At 44.7% G+C, this 15,930-nt stretch overlaps 1 protein-coding gene across 6 annotated transcripts in view; it reads right to left on the bottom strand.

Moving 5' to 3' along the window:
* The window catches only part of SLC20A2 (solute carrier family 20 member 2), a 125,256-nt gene that overhangs the window by 14,676 nt on the left and 94,650 nt on the right, over positions 1-15,930 (bottom strand). For all 6 annotated transcript variants that reach the window (XM_056116959.1, XM_056116964.1, XM_056116960.1 and 3 more), the window contains 4 exons: positions 14,681-14,881; positions 13,173-13,752; positions 3,889-4,074; positions 2,677-2,761 (listed from right to left, as the gene is read on the bottom strand). In XM_056116959.1, coding sequence (XP_055972934.1) covers positions 2,677-2,761; positions 3,889-4,074; positions 13,173-13,752; positions 14,681-14,881 — 1,052 coding nt within the window. The remainder of the gene's footprint in view (positions 1-2,676; positions 2,762-3,888; positions 4,075-13,172; positions 13,753-14,680; positions 14,882-15,930) is intronic.

Below are 15,930 nucleotides of genomic sequence, written 5' to 3'. Positions count from 1 at the left end.
AACCAAAAGCTCACACTATTATGAATGTTTATTCAGTGAGGATTAAAGACTCAGATTAGGCCAGAATCCATAAAATATACTGTGGGAAGCAGGCAGAACACTCCAGAAAATGGACCTCACAGGTCTCTTCAGTGATTTCACTCCAGAGGTAAAGACACAAACAAGCAAATGAGTGGGATCAAATTAAAATGGTTTTACATAGTAAAGGAGCTTGAGCTAAAACAGGGAAAGAAGAAACAGGTATTGCTAACTATAGTCCTTCCCAAGGTGCACTCTGTACTGGTCTGACACACCAGGGAGACCAAACTCTCATCAGAACATTCTTGAGGGAGTGGGGATTGTTGATTGCTGACTGGACCAGATGACATTAATAGAGCAAGAATCTACTGAATATGTATTTAGCAATACATATTGTGGGTAAGGAACTCTCACCCACACCCACCTGCTGGTCACCATGCAAAGAAGGGGAGATACTTCTCACTACATACAGTTCTGTGGTGGTGAAAGATAGACATGTGCTTCTTATATAATTTTTAAACAACTGGAATTAAAAATGTAACATTGAGAGGCCTGAGAGATAATACAGCACTCTGCACATGGCTAAAGCTGGCTTGATCTCTGGCACCCCATATGGTCCCCAGCCCAGCCAGGAGTGATCCTTGAGCACAGTCGGGTGAGGCCCAAAAACAAAACCAAAAAAAGAGTATAACATTGGGTGAATGATGAGTGAGGCCCTGCTGACTTCCCCGCTTCTTTCTCTGCACCTAGAGGGTGTAGTGGAGACAGAAAACAGTGGGTCCTGCCTGTAGACTGGCTACTCTCTCTGAAATCGTGGGTGAGCCATTTAGCCTTTCTATGTGTGAGACCCCCGACTCCCTGACTGGTAAAACCAGAGGACAAGAGTTCTTACTTCCTAGTGTTCGTGGGAGATTAAGTGAGTTCTTGTTCACAACACTCTTAACAGGGTGACAGCCAAATCTACTGCCCACATATCTGAGTTGTGGTTGTTGTTCACCCCATTATCTTTATGGCTAAGATGGAAAGGAACCTTGTCTGAGGTGAAGGTCTGAATTCCCTTCTATCACATACTTAAAGTACGGCCTCAGGAAAGTGACCTAACAATAAGCCTCAGCTTTATCATCTGTAAACTGGGAATGAGGATACTGATTTCACATGATTGCTAGAAGGATTAAATGCAAATTAAAAAGCACCAAGCAGGGCCTGAGCAATAGTATAGCAGTAGGGCATTTGCCTTGTACTTGGCCAACCCAGATTTGATCCTCAGTATCCCATATGGTTTCCAGAGCCCTGCCAGGAGTAATTCCTGAGAGCAGAGCCAGAAGTAACTCCTGAGTACCTCTGGCATGGCCAAAAAAAAAAAAAAAAAAAAAAAAAAAGACCAAGCAGAGTAGCACAGTTTTCTGGCACTTTATAGATTTTTTTTAAAGGCAAGACCCATCTGTGCAGGGGGTTACTCCTGACTGCACTCATAAGTGCTCCTGGGAAGGTGGGGGTAGAACAATATGGAGTATTTGAAAATAAACCTGGGTCTCTGCATGCAAGGCAAGCACCCTACCTACTATACTATGATTTCCACAATACAACTTTGGAAAATGGAGGCTTTCATATATATACATATATATATATATATATATATATTAGTCAAAGAGGAAAAACCAAAAATAAAAACACCCTCTACAATTTTCCATGTCATCTAACATTGGAGTTCTAGCATTGTTTCGACATGCTGACCCACTCAAAATATTCCCCTATTCCACTGTCTGGACTTGATATTTGAAGCGCAATGCCACTCCAAGTGAGGTGTTTGCTCAGCGACACATGGATGGAGCAGTTCAGCTGCGGGGGGGGGGGGGGGGGGTGTTGAGGGCGGGAGTCTGCCTGGGGGCTGCTGTGGCCTGAGTGAAACTAAGCAGGTAGAAATGAGCTTTCCTGTGACAACCAAATGAATGAATACCCTGGATATCAGTGATATCAGTTCTGCTGAAGTCAGTGTTTTGTGTTCAAGACACTGCCTATGGAGATTTCCAAACTCTATGGACATTGGGCAGACCTAGCTCCATCCAGGGCAGCTTCCAGTAACCCCCTGAAACTCGTATCCTGTTTCTCTTTCCTTACTTCTTAATATCCCAACATAATCTTCCACCTCAGTCAAGGAACACTCCCCTCACACAACCCCAAGGAAGTTCTGGTCACAGTTGCAATCAATATTAGGAGTTATTTCCCATTGGAACTTAAGGCAATGCAGTTATTCTGCCCACTGCCATAGAGGAGAATAAACGGAAACGACCGTGTCCTACAATTCCAGTGAGATGATTTCTGCTGATTTTTACTCCCACTGTCAACTCCTGGGCTCCTGCAGTGGGCTGGAACTGAGTGAAATCCCCCTCTGAGCCTATGAGCATGGCTACAGAACTCAGGACTTCAACGCAAACAAAGCAAAGTGTGAAGCACACCGAGAGGGCCAGAAGGCTCTTATCACGGAAGCGGCAGGAGAGTTGTGCCCGAGTGGGTCTCAGCTGCACAGGAAAGGCTCGAGGCACAGTGTGAGAAAGCAAAGGCCCACAGACACAGTGCCGCCAGCTTCGCTCAGATTCCCTTGGCGCCTGCGAGTGACCCCGGCAGCTTGATGAAAGGCGGCGCTGGCGGGGGGCCTACCTTGCAGTGGGTGGTGCTGACGGGAAGTCCGATGTTGGAGGCCATCACCACAGTGAAAGCTGAAGCCAGTTCAATGGTGAAGCCGCTGCGGGAGGGAGCAGGAGACACATCACAGGAGCTCTTTGTACTGGCTTCACTGACAGCCCAGGGGGCCAAACGCTCACTAGAACATTCTTGGGGGGGATTGCTGATTGCTGACTGAGCCAGATGACATTAATAGAACAAGAGACTACTGCATAATAGCAACAATTCACACTAAGGCGGCATTCTACAATTTACAGCCCTAAATAGCCTTGTTTTTCGGATATGTTTTCAAAAACCACTCTCAGAGTAACTGGGTCAGAAATCCCTGCTGTGTAAAGAATAGTAAATTAGTTATTTCTAAAGCAGCATAGGAAAACTATACTCTCACTTTTAAAAATGCACATTTTTTACACAAAGGGATCCCCCCTTGTCAGATTACTAATTTTTCTTCAAATTAGTTTTATAAAACAATCTTTCATTAAAATAAATTTAAAGGGGGGAAATGTTTCTTAGGCAGTTTTAATTGCATTCTGAAAGTTCTATTGTAACTTATTTAATGTCATGGATCTAGTGAATCTACTGCAGGAGGACCAAGCAGAAAATCATGTGGGAGGAAGCTTCTAGACCCCACCAAGGGCCATGGCCTTCACCTGGCTGAGCTAGAGGTGGGATGGCAGACTGGCATGGCAGAGAATGGGTCAGGTGAACGCACCTGCCTGGTAGACCTTGGGTTGGACCAACCCTGGCAGGGAGGGCTGGGCTCAGGGGGGTTTCTCTCTCCCTCTGAGTCAGCTTCTTACTTCTCTGAATCTGCCCATCACTCTCATTTTCTCTGCTCCTCAGTGCCACTGTGGGCAGGGACACAGAAGGCCTGAGGAAGGGTAATGCAGGGTAGGCACAGGGAGGGGTCTGGCCAGTCCTTGGCCCCTCTCCTTACTGGAGCCCAGCTGCAGGTGTTGGCAGGAGGGCAGTGGCTGGAGCGAACTTGCCAGCTTGCCTGCTCCGCACTGCTGTGAGCCTGGGGGACAAGCCTGCCCATCCGTTTTGCACTTTTTTGTTTCCCCTTTCACTTTATATAAGCATTGTGGTTTATCAATTGTTCCTGATGATTTTCTACAGACATCCAATCTAACTAAGTTGCCCCCCAGAACAGGCCTGCAGTAATTTTCCTGCCCTCTTTCAGCTTACCTTGATGGAGTGATGGGAGTGAGGTCTTTCCCCATGGTCTGGATGACTCTTCTGCCCCAGACCCAGAGACCTGTACAGATCCCAACTCCTCCATAGAAGAGCAGCCAGACGGGAGTGACGGCCTCCTGCAGCACAGCACCATGCTCATAGATCAGCCACAGAGCTACCAGGGGACCGATGGCATTGCTGGGAGGGAAAGAAAACATTGGTTGGTCAAATGTGCATGGACAGCTTCCGACTTGGATGGTTCCAACTTTACAATGATGCAACAGCAACAGGCATTTAGCAGAAAGTGTATTTTGGCTTTTAAAAAGCCTTTCCCGGCTGTGATGTTCAGTGGATTAAGTTAATCAAGTGTATTTTCAAGCTAGGAATATTTTAGACTTACAGTGGGTTTAGTGAGGGGTAACTTCATTCTAATCAAAGAAGGTCTATGAATTATTATACTATATGCCTAGGCATTATTTAATGACTGGGATACCACAGTATTTAATGATTGGGATACTTTATCAGACATGTAATGTTAGGCATATAAATTTTAGAATCAATTTGTTACAAACAACGAAATAGTTGGCTGCCATTATGACTCAAATTGCATTGAATCTATAAATCAAAATGGGATAAATTGACATTTTAACCTTATTGAGTCAGTGTATCCCCAAACATGGAAAAATTGTATATCTAATAGTTCTTCATTTAATAGTTCTTTGATTTAACTATAGTTTTGTAGTTTCCCAAATATATAGCTTGGATGTGGGGGGGGAGGGCACTTTCAGAGGTGCTGAGGGACCTTGTAGTATCAGGAATCAAACTGGAATTGGCAACATGTAAGCAAATGCTTTAAGTCCTGACCATCTTTCTGGCTCCTGTATTAGGTTTTGAATTTCAATTATGCCTGTTCATTACAGGTTCTGTAGGAAAGCCTTTGCTTTTTTTCCCCCTAAACTTGTATCCTGCAACTCTGCTATAATCATTTTCTAATTCTAGGAACTTTCCCCCAATTTTTTATTTCTATCATTGGCAAGTAAAGTTTGGTTTCTTTTTCCTTCTTCTATCCTAATCTACATACCTTTTAGTGATGTGGAGATGAGGAAATTATGCATATAAAAACTGTAAGAGTCAGTACTAGTGTAAGCATCTGACTAAAGATATAGTAAGAAAATTTAAAAAAAGTTTGCTTAGGTGGCAAGGTATAGAGAGGGAGGGAGTTGGGTCACTGGAGGAAGTACACTGATCCTGGGGATGGGTTTGGAGAGGGAACACTGAATGAATGCCAGACACTCTATTATCAACAACTTCAGAGAGCACAGTAAATAAATAATACAAATATTCCCCTTTTCATCTTGTGGCATTAGTTAGAACTTCCAGTACAGTCTTGAAGAAAAGTGGGGAAATGGGCCATCCTTGCTTTGCTCCTCAAACCTAAGAGGGAAAATTTGATTTTCTTATCACTAACATCATTTGGTGTTAGGAAAAGATTCCTTATAGTTATTCTTAATCAAGATAAGGAAATTCCACTCATGTTTAATTAATTTTTTTAAGGGAGAGGTTGATCTGGGCTACACTGGGGACTACTGAGGGTTATATCCTGAAAGTGGTATTTAAAATCATGAATCTAGGTTGGATTTTTAAAAATATATTAATATGACTTTGTGGTTTTTCAGCCTACTAAAATAAAAAAATTTAAAATTTTTTTTAAAAGGTAACACTGCTGCATTTGGAGATGTTCGTTTCACTGAGAGCAAATGGAACATCAGGGACTAGTTTGTTTTTCATGAACATAGTCTTGGTGAGATTCTGCTACAGTCTGACCTTTCTACACTCACAGTCGAAGTCGGCCAGCATTTGTGCCACTTGGCTAATGTTCGGTGTTATTAGAACAATGTCATCAGTGAAGCAGAGATGTTGTAGTTGCCAACTGTCTATCTTCACTCCCATTCCTTCCCATTCCAGTCATCACATGATGTTCTCGAGGGTGGCACTGAAGAGTTTCAGTGAAATGGTATCACCCTGCGGAACCCCTCTCTTGTCATGAATGATCACTTTCTTGTAGAATGGTGAGATCCTGGTGATGAATTTGTAATACTGCTCTTGGAGGATCCTGATGTATTGAGCCCTGTTTGGCTAGGGCTTCAATGACTGCTTCAGTCTCAACAGAATCAAAGGCCTTCTTTAAATCTATGAACATTAGACAGAGCGGCATCTTGAACTCTCATAAAACCTCAATGAGCTTGGTCACCATGTGGATATGGTTGATCATGCTGAATCCCGGCCAATGCATCACTCAGGATGCGGGTGGTTGGGGGAAATTGCCCTTTCCTGGAATGTATTGTCTCACTAAAGCACCCTGCAGACTTGGGTAACTCAAAACGAGGATGGTCAAGGGAGATTACCTAAGGCTTAATGATTCCAGCTATAACCTTGCTTGTGCTGACAATCGATGTACGTAAATGCTGATCTTTGAATCTATAGGCTAAGGAGTGAGGTACTTTTAAATGGATTGGTTAAGAAAGTGTATGTTGTTACAAATCTATTGGCTATGAAATGCGCGGGCTTTGCTGTAATGGCCAGTGAAGGCCTATATAAGATCCCCTTTGAAGAAGTTCGGGGCTCTCAGCCACTGCCCATTTTTGGGGTATGCTGCGGAGCCCCAGCATGCTGGTCTAAATAAACCCCGTTTTTACTCCTGCAGGAATTGTGTCTATCTGGTCTCTCCGCGCCTCCCAGGGCTAGGGAACTCCCGATCCCAACACTGCCTATTCTACTCAGGATGACTCGAGTAAACAACTTGTAGACGACAGGCAACAGGCAGATTGGGTGATAGTTGCCGATGTTGTGGATGTCTCCCTTCTTGTACAACAGAAAGGTCCTGCTAGTTTTCTACTGGTATGGAACCTTGCATTCAGACAGGTAGTATGTGAAGAGCCGAACCAGTGTATTGATGAATACTGGCAGCAGATTCTTCAAGTGTTCGGGTCTGACCTCGTCTGGAATAGGTGCTGTATGCATCTTTACTGATGAAATCGTGTGTCAGATTTCAGAAGGGAGAATGTTGGGAATGACACATCCATCCTGTGGAATTTGGTATGTGGGCAGGTGAACGTGTCTATCAAAGAGATCCAAGTAGAAGTCATGGATAATCTTCTCCATTACCCTTCTGGAAGATGTGATAGATCCATCAAAACATCAGAGGGCAGTCATCTTGGTCTTGTAGTTGGCGAAGAACAGGTGAGCACTGTGAATACTTTTCCTAGCTTCTGCTGCATCGGCCAACACTGCTGCTCTGCTTTCTTTGAGGTCCTCCTTTATCGCTTCTCTGCACAGCTTTGCAAGCTCAGACTTTAGCTTGTGATTACCCGAGGCTAGCGCCAAACCACGTTGACGAATGAGCTCGATAGTTTCCACACATCATAAGACATTTCCTACCCATTTTCCAGAATTACCACACCATGTTTGATGGAGTTCAGACAGTAGGCAACAAATCCTATATATGTATATATATGCCTCTCAGAGAGCCCGGCAAGCTACCGAGAATATCCTGCCCTGGGCAGAGCCTGGAAAGCTCCCCATGGCGTTTTCGATATGCCAAAACCAGTAACTATAATAGGTCTCATTCCCCTGACCCTGAAAGAGCCTCCAATTGTTGGGAAAGGTGAGTAAGGAGAGGCTGCTAAAATCTCAGGGCTGGGATGAATAGAGATGTTACTGGTGCCTGCTTGAGTAAATCCACGAACAATGGGATGATACTGATACAGTGAAGGTAATACTGTTCTGTAAGAGGGCTACAGTATCACACCAGGCAGTGCTACAGTGCCAACACTCCTTCACTGCCCACAGACCCTTTCAGAACACTCCTCACTTTCTCCCTTGTAGCACCAGTTCCACAGTCAGAGTCCAGGAGTTAGCTCTCATTAGACATTGATTTTTTAAAAGCCACATCGAAGATTCCCTGGGTCTCTGTCTTTGTCCCTGTGTCTCCAGCACTTTCCTTCTACTTGTCACAGTGGCCATGTCTGTGTACTTGGCTCAGCAGTAGTGCTCCCTGGGATCACGCACTTTCAGATGTGGTCCTGACACTCACTTGATTGTGACAGGACACAGGGGTCACAAGCAGAACTGGTACTGTGATGATCACATTGGTCATATTGGGTGGTGGCACTGTGCAAGGAATGGGACTCTTGGGGTCACCCCTGCAAGGTAGCACTGCTCCGAGCTACCTCCACCTGGCTGACTCACGCTCTCATTCTGGTTCCCGGGATCCCTCTTGCTTCCATTCATGTTGGAGCAAAAGGTGAGAGAACATCTGCAGTAGCCCAGACCTGACTGTGCCTATGGGGTCACCCCTGTTCACCTGCTGCTGTTCACAAGTGTTTCCGGATCTTGGCTGTTATAAACAGCACCGCTATAAGATAGTGTGTGTACTATCTTTTCAAATTAGTGTTTTTGTATTCTTGGGATACCAAGGGGTGGAATTGCGGGATCATATGGTAGTTCTAATATTTTTCTAAAAGGATATTTTAATTAAACACAAGGGGTGGAGATGGAGTTCCAGAGAGGGAAGGGGGCATGGTGGGGGAAGCACACATCTCTGGGGTCTGTTTTTTATTTGGGGGGAATCTTTGTATGTTTTCAAGAGGCTGACAGTGAATGCTTGACCCTTCCCCATCCATTCCTTCCAGCACTCGCTGTTTCTGACCTCTTTGATGCAGGCCATTCTCACAGGTCTGAGGCTGTTTATAAGCTTTGTTTATTTTGATTTCCCTGATAATCAGCAGTGATGCGCATTTTTCAAATGTGCCTGTTGGCCAGCAGGTATGTCTTGCAGGTACTTTCTTCTCACCCCCTTTCTGATGAGGCTGGTTTTTATTGTTTTGTGAACATCTATACAGTTTAGCTATCAGCTCTTTGGCAGATGGATGGTGCTTGACTACTTCCTCCCATTCAGTAGAATATATTTTCTTAAACTTTTCTTTTTAATGATAGTCCAAGAGTTTACAATGTGAAATTATAATACAAGTCCACTCTCAAATTACATGTACCACTTCACAGGTAGTGTGGGCACCTTAAAATTTAATCCCAATCCCAATTTCTCCAACCATCATCCTCTGTATCACTGCAGTCACACATACACATGCATATACACACTCTCATGGAATTTAATTCTATTGTGGTCTGAGAAAAGGCATTTTACTACTATTTCACACATTCATATGTACTTGCAGTATGCACATAAACACATAATTGAATATTTTGAGCGTTATGTTACAACAATTAAGAATAAGAATAGTTTGGATGTGACTCAGTGATAGAACATTTGTTTTGCATAAGTGAAGCATTAGGTTTTATTTCTGGCACTGAAAAAAGGCTGTTTTTATACCATCACTTAGTCCTTCTTTGATACTTTTTTAAAAAACTATGTGGAATTGAATTTCTGTCCAACCTACATTATTTTCATTCTCTGTAAAAAGCTTCTTTTAATCTTTCTTGGGAGGCAGGTTTATTGGCAACAACTTTCCTTTATTTTGCCTGTTTCAAAATGGAAAGGGTCTTGTTTCTCCCCACTTTTTTTTTTTGCTTGATAGTTTTTATTTTTTTCATTTTTTATAATTTTATTTATTGAATCACCATAAGAGCAGTTACAAAGCTTTCGGGTCTAAGTCTCAGTCATACAATGAAACACCCGTACATTCACCAGTGCCCATTCTCCACCCCCAACAACCCAAGTATACCCCCATCCCAAACCCTTCCCCTGCCTGTGGGGCAGATGATTTCCACATTACTCTCTCCCTACTTTGATAACATTCAATATTTTGACACCAGACCCACCACTATTATTTGAGATTTTACCCCAACACTTAGATGTGCTGAAAAGGCAACCGTAGACAATTTGTTTTCTATTGCTGGTTATGAATAACATATGATGTCGCGTGGCTGCAGTAGTGGCCACACGATTTTGAAATTCCAAAATTTTAACACTTAAATCGAGGGATTTCTGCCAAACCCTGCTGGGTTCTGAGATTTGCTCCTGAGTCTCTGGGATCATAGTCGTTAAGCAGCTTGATCAGGAGTCAGAAAGGCCGTTCATGGGCGGCAACTCGGGGTCTCGTTGGGACGGGGAGGAAAGGGCTGGCTGCACCCCCATCCCACGAGGCCCCGCGGGTCACTGTGGGCCCAAACATGACTGTCCAGTGACCTCTGGAGGATGGTGGCCACTAAGCCGTCTCAATCAGGAGAAGGTGGAGGGACAACACCCTTTCCCCTCTGGGGTGGCCTGGCGACAGTAACCTACTGCGTGGTCCGGACACATTTCTGCCAAAAGCCACTGGGTTTCAAGATTTGTTTCGGAATCTCCTGGATCATGGCTGTTAAGCAGCTTGATCAGGAGCCAGAGAGGCTGTTCGTGGGTGATGATTTGGGGTCTCATTGGGGTGGGGAGGACAGGACCGGCTCCACCCCCATCCCGTGAGGTCCAACAAGTTTTGACACTGTGGGCCCAAACCTGACTGTCCAGTGGCCTCTGGAGGATGGCGGCCACCGAGTCACCAAGGGGGAGCAGGTGGAGGAACAGCACCCTTTCCCACCTGGGTTGGCCCGGCATCGGTAACCTACTGCAGGGACTGGACGCATTTCTGCCAAAAGCCTTTGGGTTTCGAGATTTGTTTCTGAGTCTCTGGGATCATGGCCGTTAAGCAGTTCAATCAGGAACCAGAGAGGACATGCCTCCAATTATATAGCTGAGCTGGAGGTGGTTTGTGGCTGTTTCCCACATACCTAACTTTTGGCCATTTACTTTCTTGGTAAACTTTGCCCCAAGTTTTTGGGGTCTGGCCAAAGGCATAGCAGCAATTTTGGGGTATCTGGAAGTCTAAGGCGCCATCAGGCTGCAGATGCACTTGCCTCACAGGTACAGATTGACCTGCTAGCGGCACCATACCTCCTCTACTTTTTTTTTTTTAATGTAGGAGTACTGCTATTTATTCAGCCACTGATTAGGCTGATTTAATTGGTCATGAACTCCACCTTGTTTCTCTACTTTTAAAGGATAATTTCACAGGTAAAAAGTTTATGTTGGTGAATTTTGTCTCAAGGTTTTAAATATTCCACTTCAGTACCCTTTGGATTGTATGGTTTCTAGGATGCTGAGTATAATTTGGACTTTTTTCTTTAATAGGTAAAGTGACTCCCCCCCACCCCTGTTTTCAGGATTTTTCTTTAGATTTGATTTTCTGCAGTTAAAAAGTGCTATGCTTACACCTACATTATGTTATGTATGTGTACATGTGTGTGTATTTTATGTGTGTGCGTGCATGCGTGTGTATGTGTGTGTGTGTGTGTGTGTGAGAGAGAGAGCAGGAAGTTCTCACACTTGGTATTCCATAACTCTTTGGATCTGTGGTTAGTAGTCTAATATTAATTTAGGAATGTTCTGTCAATCTGTTTCTTTTTCTTTATCTCCTTCTGTTATTTTCATTATGTTATACCTTTTGTGATTATGCCACTGTCCTTGAATAGTCCATTCTACAGTTTTCCAAGCTGAGTTTTCTTTCTGTTTTCAAGAATTGTATCAAAATGTCCTATGGCTTGGCATGTCTAATCCACCAGTGAAACCATCAAAGGTGTTCTCATTTCTGTTACAGTACTTTTTATCTCTAGTGTTTGCCTATGGTTATTCCTTAGGATTTCCATCTCTTTGCTTACATTAGTCATCTTTTCTTACAAACTCTCTATGTTATCCATTAGGGATAGAAATGAGGAAGAAATGGTATATATTTCTTCAATATTCACTATGACGATCTGGTAGAGATTCAAGAGGTAAAAACTTACAATTTTGTGACCCTACCGCTAGGTCCTTCATCTTGACACGGAGATTCTGGCATTTGCTAATGTGACTCAGAATCTCTACCTGGCATTGGTAGTTTCCACTCCAGAGTAACTTCCTCCATATCTCCCTGAATTTGTCTGACTCTTCAGTCCTGAGGATGGTGGTGTGACCTGTGTCTTCCTCCCTTATATATCTAAGAGTCATCGACTGGATCTCCAGCGTTTTTGACCTGCTGGGATGGAATATGCACAGAACCACACAGGTCTGCATGGCTCTGTGGCTGGTCTCCTCCTGCCCACACTACCCTCTAGACACTGTGAGTGGGTGCAGAGGTACAAAGTGCTGGTCCCCAGGTTGCTTTTTTCTAGCTGTGTAATCCCGAACAAGAAAAGTTTCACTTCTGTGAGTCAGAAAGAGAGGAAGACATAGAAAGATTGCACTCATTTGTGGAATATATAGTCAGAGAATGGAAGACTAACACCCAAGACCAGTAGAGATAAATACCAGGAGGATTACTCCACAGCTTAGAAGCCATCCTCGCATCCTTGCATGCTGGGGGAAAAGGCAGCTCAGGTAGAGAAGGGGCCACCAAATGAAGAGTGCTAGGAGGGCCCGCTCGGGATGGGAGATGTGGACTGAAAGTAGACTATAGACCGAACATAATGGCCACTTAATACCTCTACTGCAACCACAACACCCAAAAGATGAGAGAGACAGAGACAGAGAGAGAGAGAGAGAGAGAGAGAAAGAGAGAGAGAGATTTTTTTAGCTCTCTAACTAGAATTTAGAAGAGACCCAGCTAATAATATTTGCCAATAGTATATAAAGTACAAAGTTCAATAGTAGGCTTCAATAAAGAATTCTTAATAAGTAAGTGGGCTAGGGGTATGGTACTCCAGACATTTCAAGAAAGGACTGAACAGGACCAGACCTGGTCTGCGAATAAAGGAACAAGGAATCCGTCAGGTCCTACTGAGCACAGTAAGATGCTCAGGCTCTTGCCTAGTGGGCAGGTTTTCCTTCTCCTGAGTATAGAAACATAGTACCATGTGGACAGACAGTGCCTGAAAACTCAGCCATCAAACGGACAGCCTAGGCACCTGGTGGTACCAAACGCCACAACAACACGTTGTCTGGACTAGGACAGAAACAAGAGGTCTGAAGGAAGGAAAGGTAACAGCAGTAACTGAAGGTTGCTCCATCTGAGAAGTCTTATGACAAGCCCCTCACTCGGGTTCGTGCCCTGCCCTCTTCTGGGGATCCTCTCTGGGGCTCTCAGCCAACCAGCTGGCACCACACGGACCTTTCACATTGGTCTCTGACTGCCACTCTGCACACTGTTCCGCTACTCCTTGTCTGCGCCCAGCGGCCCTGCCATCCCCTATGGACAGGGCTTTCTGAGCTCCACGGCAGCACAGGGCTGGGCATACAAAGCGCTGGCTGAAGATATGAACCTGCTTACCTCACATCATTGCCTCCATGAGCGAAGGATCCGAAGCAGGCTGTCAGGACTTGCAGGAAATGGAACAGGAGGTGGACCTCGGCAGTGTCTTTCTCCTCCTTCTCCTCCTCCGTGGGGTCCTCGCGCGGCCGCTCGGGGTCTGAGGGCTCAGAGGCCAGCTTCATCTCCACGCCCCCCTCTTCGGCCTCGATCTCGGCCTCGGCCACGGCGTTGCAGTAGCTGGAGTAGCTGTCATAGCGGAGTCTCTTCTTGGAGTAGGAGACGGTGTCGGCCACCAGCTTCTCGCTGTCCTCGGCAGCCGCATCGGGGGTCCGGCAGGCGCCATGCACCGGGAGCCCGCAGATGGCAGCGGTGTAGCAGGTGTAGCTGTTGTTGCGCCGCAGCAGCCGGGCACTGCTCTCGGGCATGGGCTCGGGGCCCCGGTCGGTGTGGATCCTGTGCAGCAGGTCTTTGTAGAGCCCCGAGTCTTTGTGCACGGTGTGGTACACATGCCCGTCACTCCGAGTGTGGCTGTCGAAGCCGAATGTGCCATTGGAGATGGGTGACTTGACGGAGCCATGGGTCATGGAAAGCGCCCTTCCTGGAAGGGTCAGAAGCAGCCTTATGCCCACTCAGACAGCCAGGGACCCGACCCACCACATGCTCTGTGGTCTAAATGGCCTCTCAAGGCCACGTGGTACAGCTACTTTTTTAAAAAAGGAAATGTACACACAAACGAAAGGATAATCCAATAATGTGGCCTTTTGAACATATGCTGCTTAAGCTCTCTATGAAACTACCTTTTGGAAACTCCTAAAGCACTTTCTATAAGTCACTCCTTACAGGAAGAGGACAGTGACGTGAGAGAGGTGTAACTTAGTTCCCAGTGAGGCAGACACTCTAAGTGCTCCTTAGAAAGGCTGATCATGCTTGTCAGGTCACAAAGGCAATATTAATTTGCTTTTCGAGGGCCAATTTCAAGACCATGCCTTAGAAAAAGGCTACCAGGGTGTCACCTTGCAGGGAAAGGAAGTCAGGAAGGTTCCTGAGCAGACTGGGCAAAGGCTGATGCTTCTCACTCTCTGCAAACATTATGGACAAACTGTGTCCATTTGTACACTGCAGGCACTACAGCATGCTCTGCACGTTTTCTGAAGTCTCTGCAGTTCCACAATAGGGCGACTCCTGAGTTCCAATTTTAGCTTTTACTTTGCATGCAGCTAGCATTCTTCGAAGAAACCCACCTCCGGTCGCCAGCTAGCTGCTATATAACATGCAGCACATGGGGACAGCTCGTGCACCCAGCACCAAGCAGGCAGACTATGATGAAAGGCATCAGAGAAAAGCTGCAGAGCTAGAGTAAGCCTTGAGACAATCGAAGTTATCTGCTGGGCCTTTTGGTGTCCATATTTTCTTTAATTAAAAGATGAGCAGGGCCACTCTGCATGCCCTGAAACTGAGTCCCCACCCCCAGGCCTGGATGGGCATCCCCTTTCCATTCAGAGACCCTCACCAGAAGGTGGACTCACCGTAGGAGGCCCGAGGGTGGTTTCCTGAGGTGCCTTCTGCGGGCCCCAAGGCCTCCCCGGCTGCCCCCGTTAGAGGGACGGAGCTGTCATCGCTCCCCTTGGCACCGGGTAGTTCCTTAAACACTGGGGACTCAACTTCCTGAACTTTATTGAGGCTTTCATCAGAGGCTCTTGATAATGCACCTTCTTTTTGCAATTTACCTAGAGAAAAAAACAGAAATTACTGAAGTTTTGCATAAATGCATATGAAAGTGAACATTTTAAATACATGAGCTCTTATATTAGGAGCAAAATAAATTAGAGCAGGTCAAACATGTAAAGTGCAAAGTTCAATGAACGGTTTGAAAAATTAAGCAGAGTTTTCATGTACTGACAAAAAAGATTGGTCCTTAGGCCTGAGATCTCATCCAAAATCAACAAAAAAGAGGGTTAAATCTGATCCCCAAGATCTCCTCCCGGGCTAATGTTCTTGAATCTACAACTATAATGACAACCCATTTAAATTTGTTTTAAGTAAAAAATATCTATATTATAAAATCATATGAATGTGAATTATAACAGCATTAATGGTTATGGATTATAATAGTGTTATTATGATAACATAGATTATAATGTTATATTTATAACCATTATAAACATAAAAAATCATTTTTATCATAAAAAATAGTTTTTGGTGTACAACCACACTGACGTTTCCAAAGGCTCCACCTCAGCCCTTTCTAGTCCAACTCATTCCTAACTCTCTATCCTCCTCCCCCGCTGCTACCTATGTAATCTCAGTTCTGTTGTCATAGTCCAAAGGTTCATTTTTATTGAACACTATTCATTTTCTTGCTGTGCTCCTTTATAAGAGTGATATCACTAGTTATTTGTCCTTTTCTTCTGACCTGTTTCATTTAACTTGACAACTCTAGTTCCATCCAAGTCATAACAAAAGACAAGATTTCATTTCTTTTAACAACAGAGTAGTATATGTACCACTGTATATATACACCAAAATTTTTTTTAAAAAAGCTATTGTGATTTATAATAGTGTTAATACTAATGTTTCAGAAATACAGGGTTATTCTATCACACTCACAAGCACCAGTTGCATCCGTCCATCACTCACTCTAGGGAAAGGTTTCTCTGCCCTTTCCTAATCACGGCCCCCCTTGAACTCTGTGTCCTTCCAGTGATCCCCTTGTTCTACCAGTTTGCTCCCTGTGAACATTCAAATGGCCTTTGGTTGAAAAACACGACTCATCCTG

Source organism: Sorex fumeus, unplaced genomic scaffold (assembly GCF_029834395.1).
Source record: "Sorex fumeus unplaced genomic scaffold, SorFum_2.1 ptg000033l, whole genome shotgun sequence".
NCBI classification, from domain to species: Eukaryota; Metazoa; Chordata; class Mammalia; order Eulipotyphla; family Soricidae; genus Sorex; species Sorex fumeus.
This window is presented reverse-complemented; position numbering and strand designations above follow the sequence as displayed.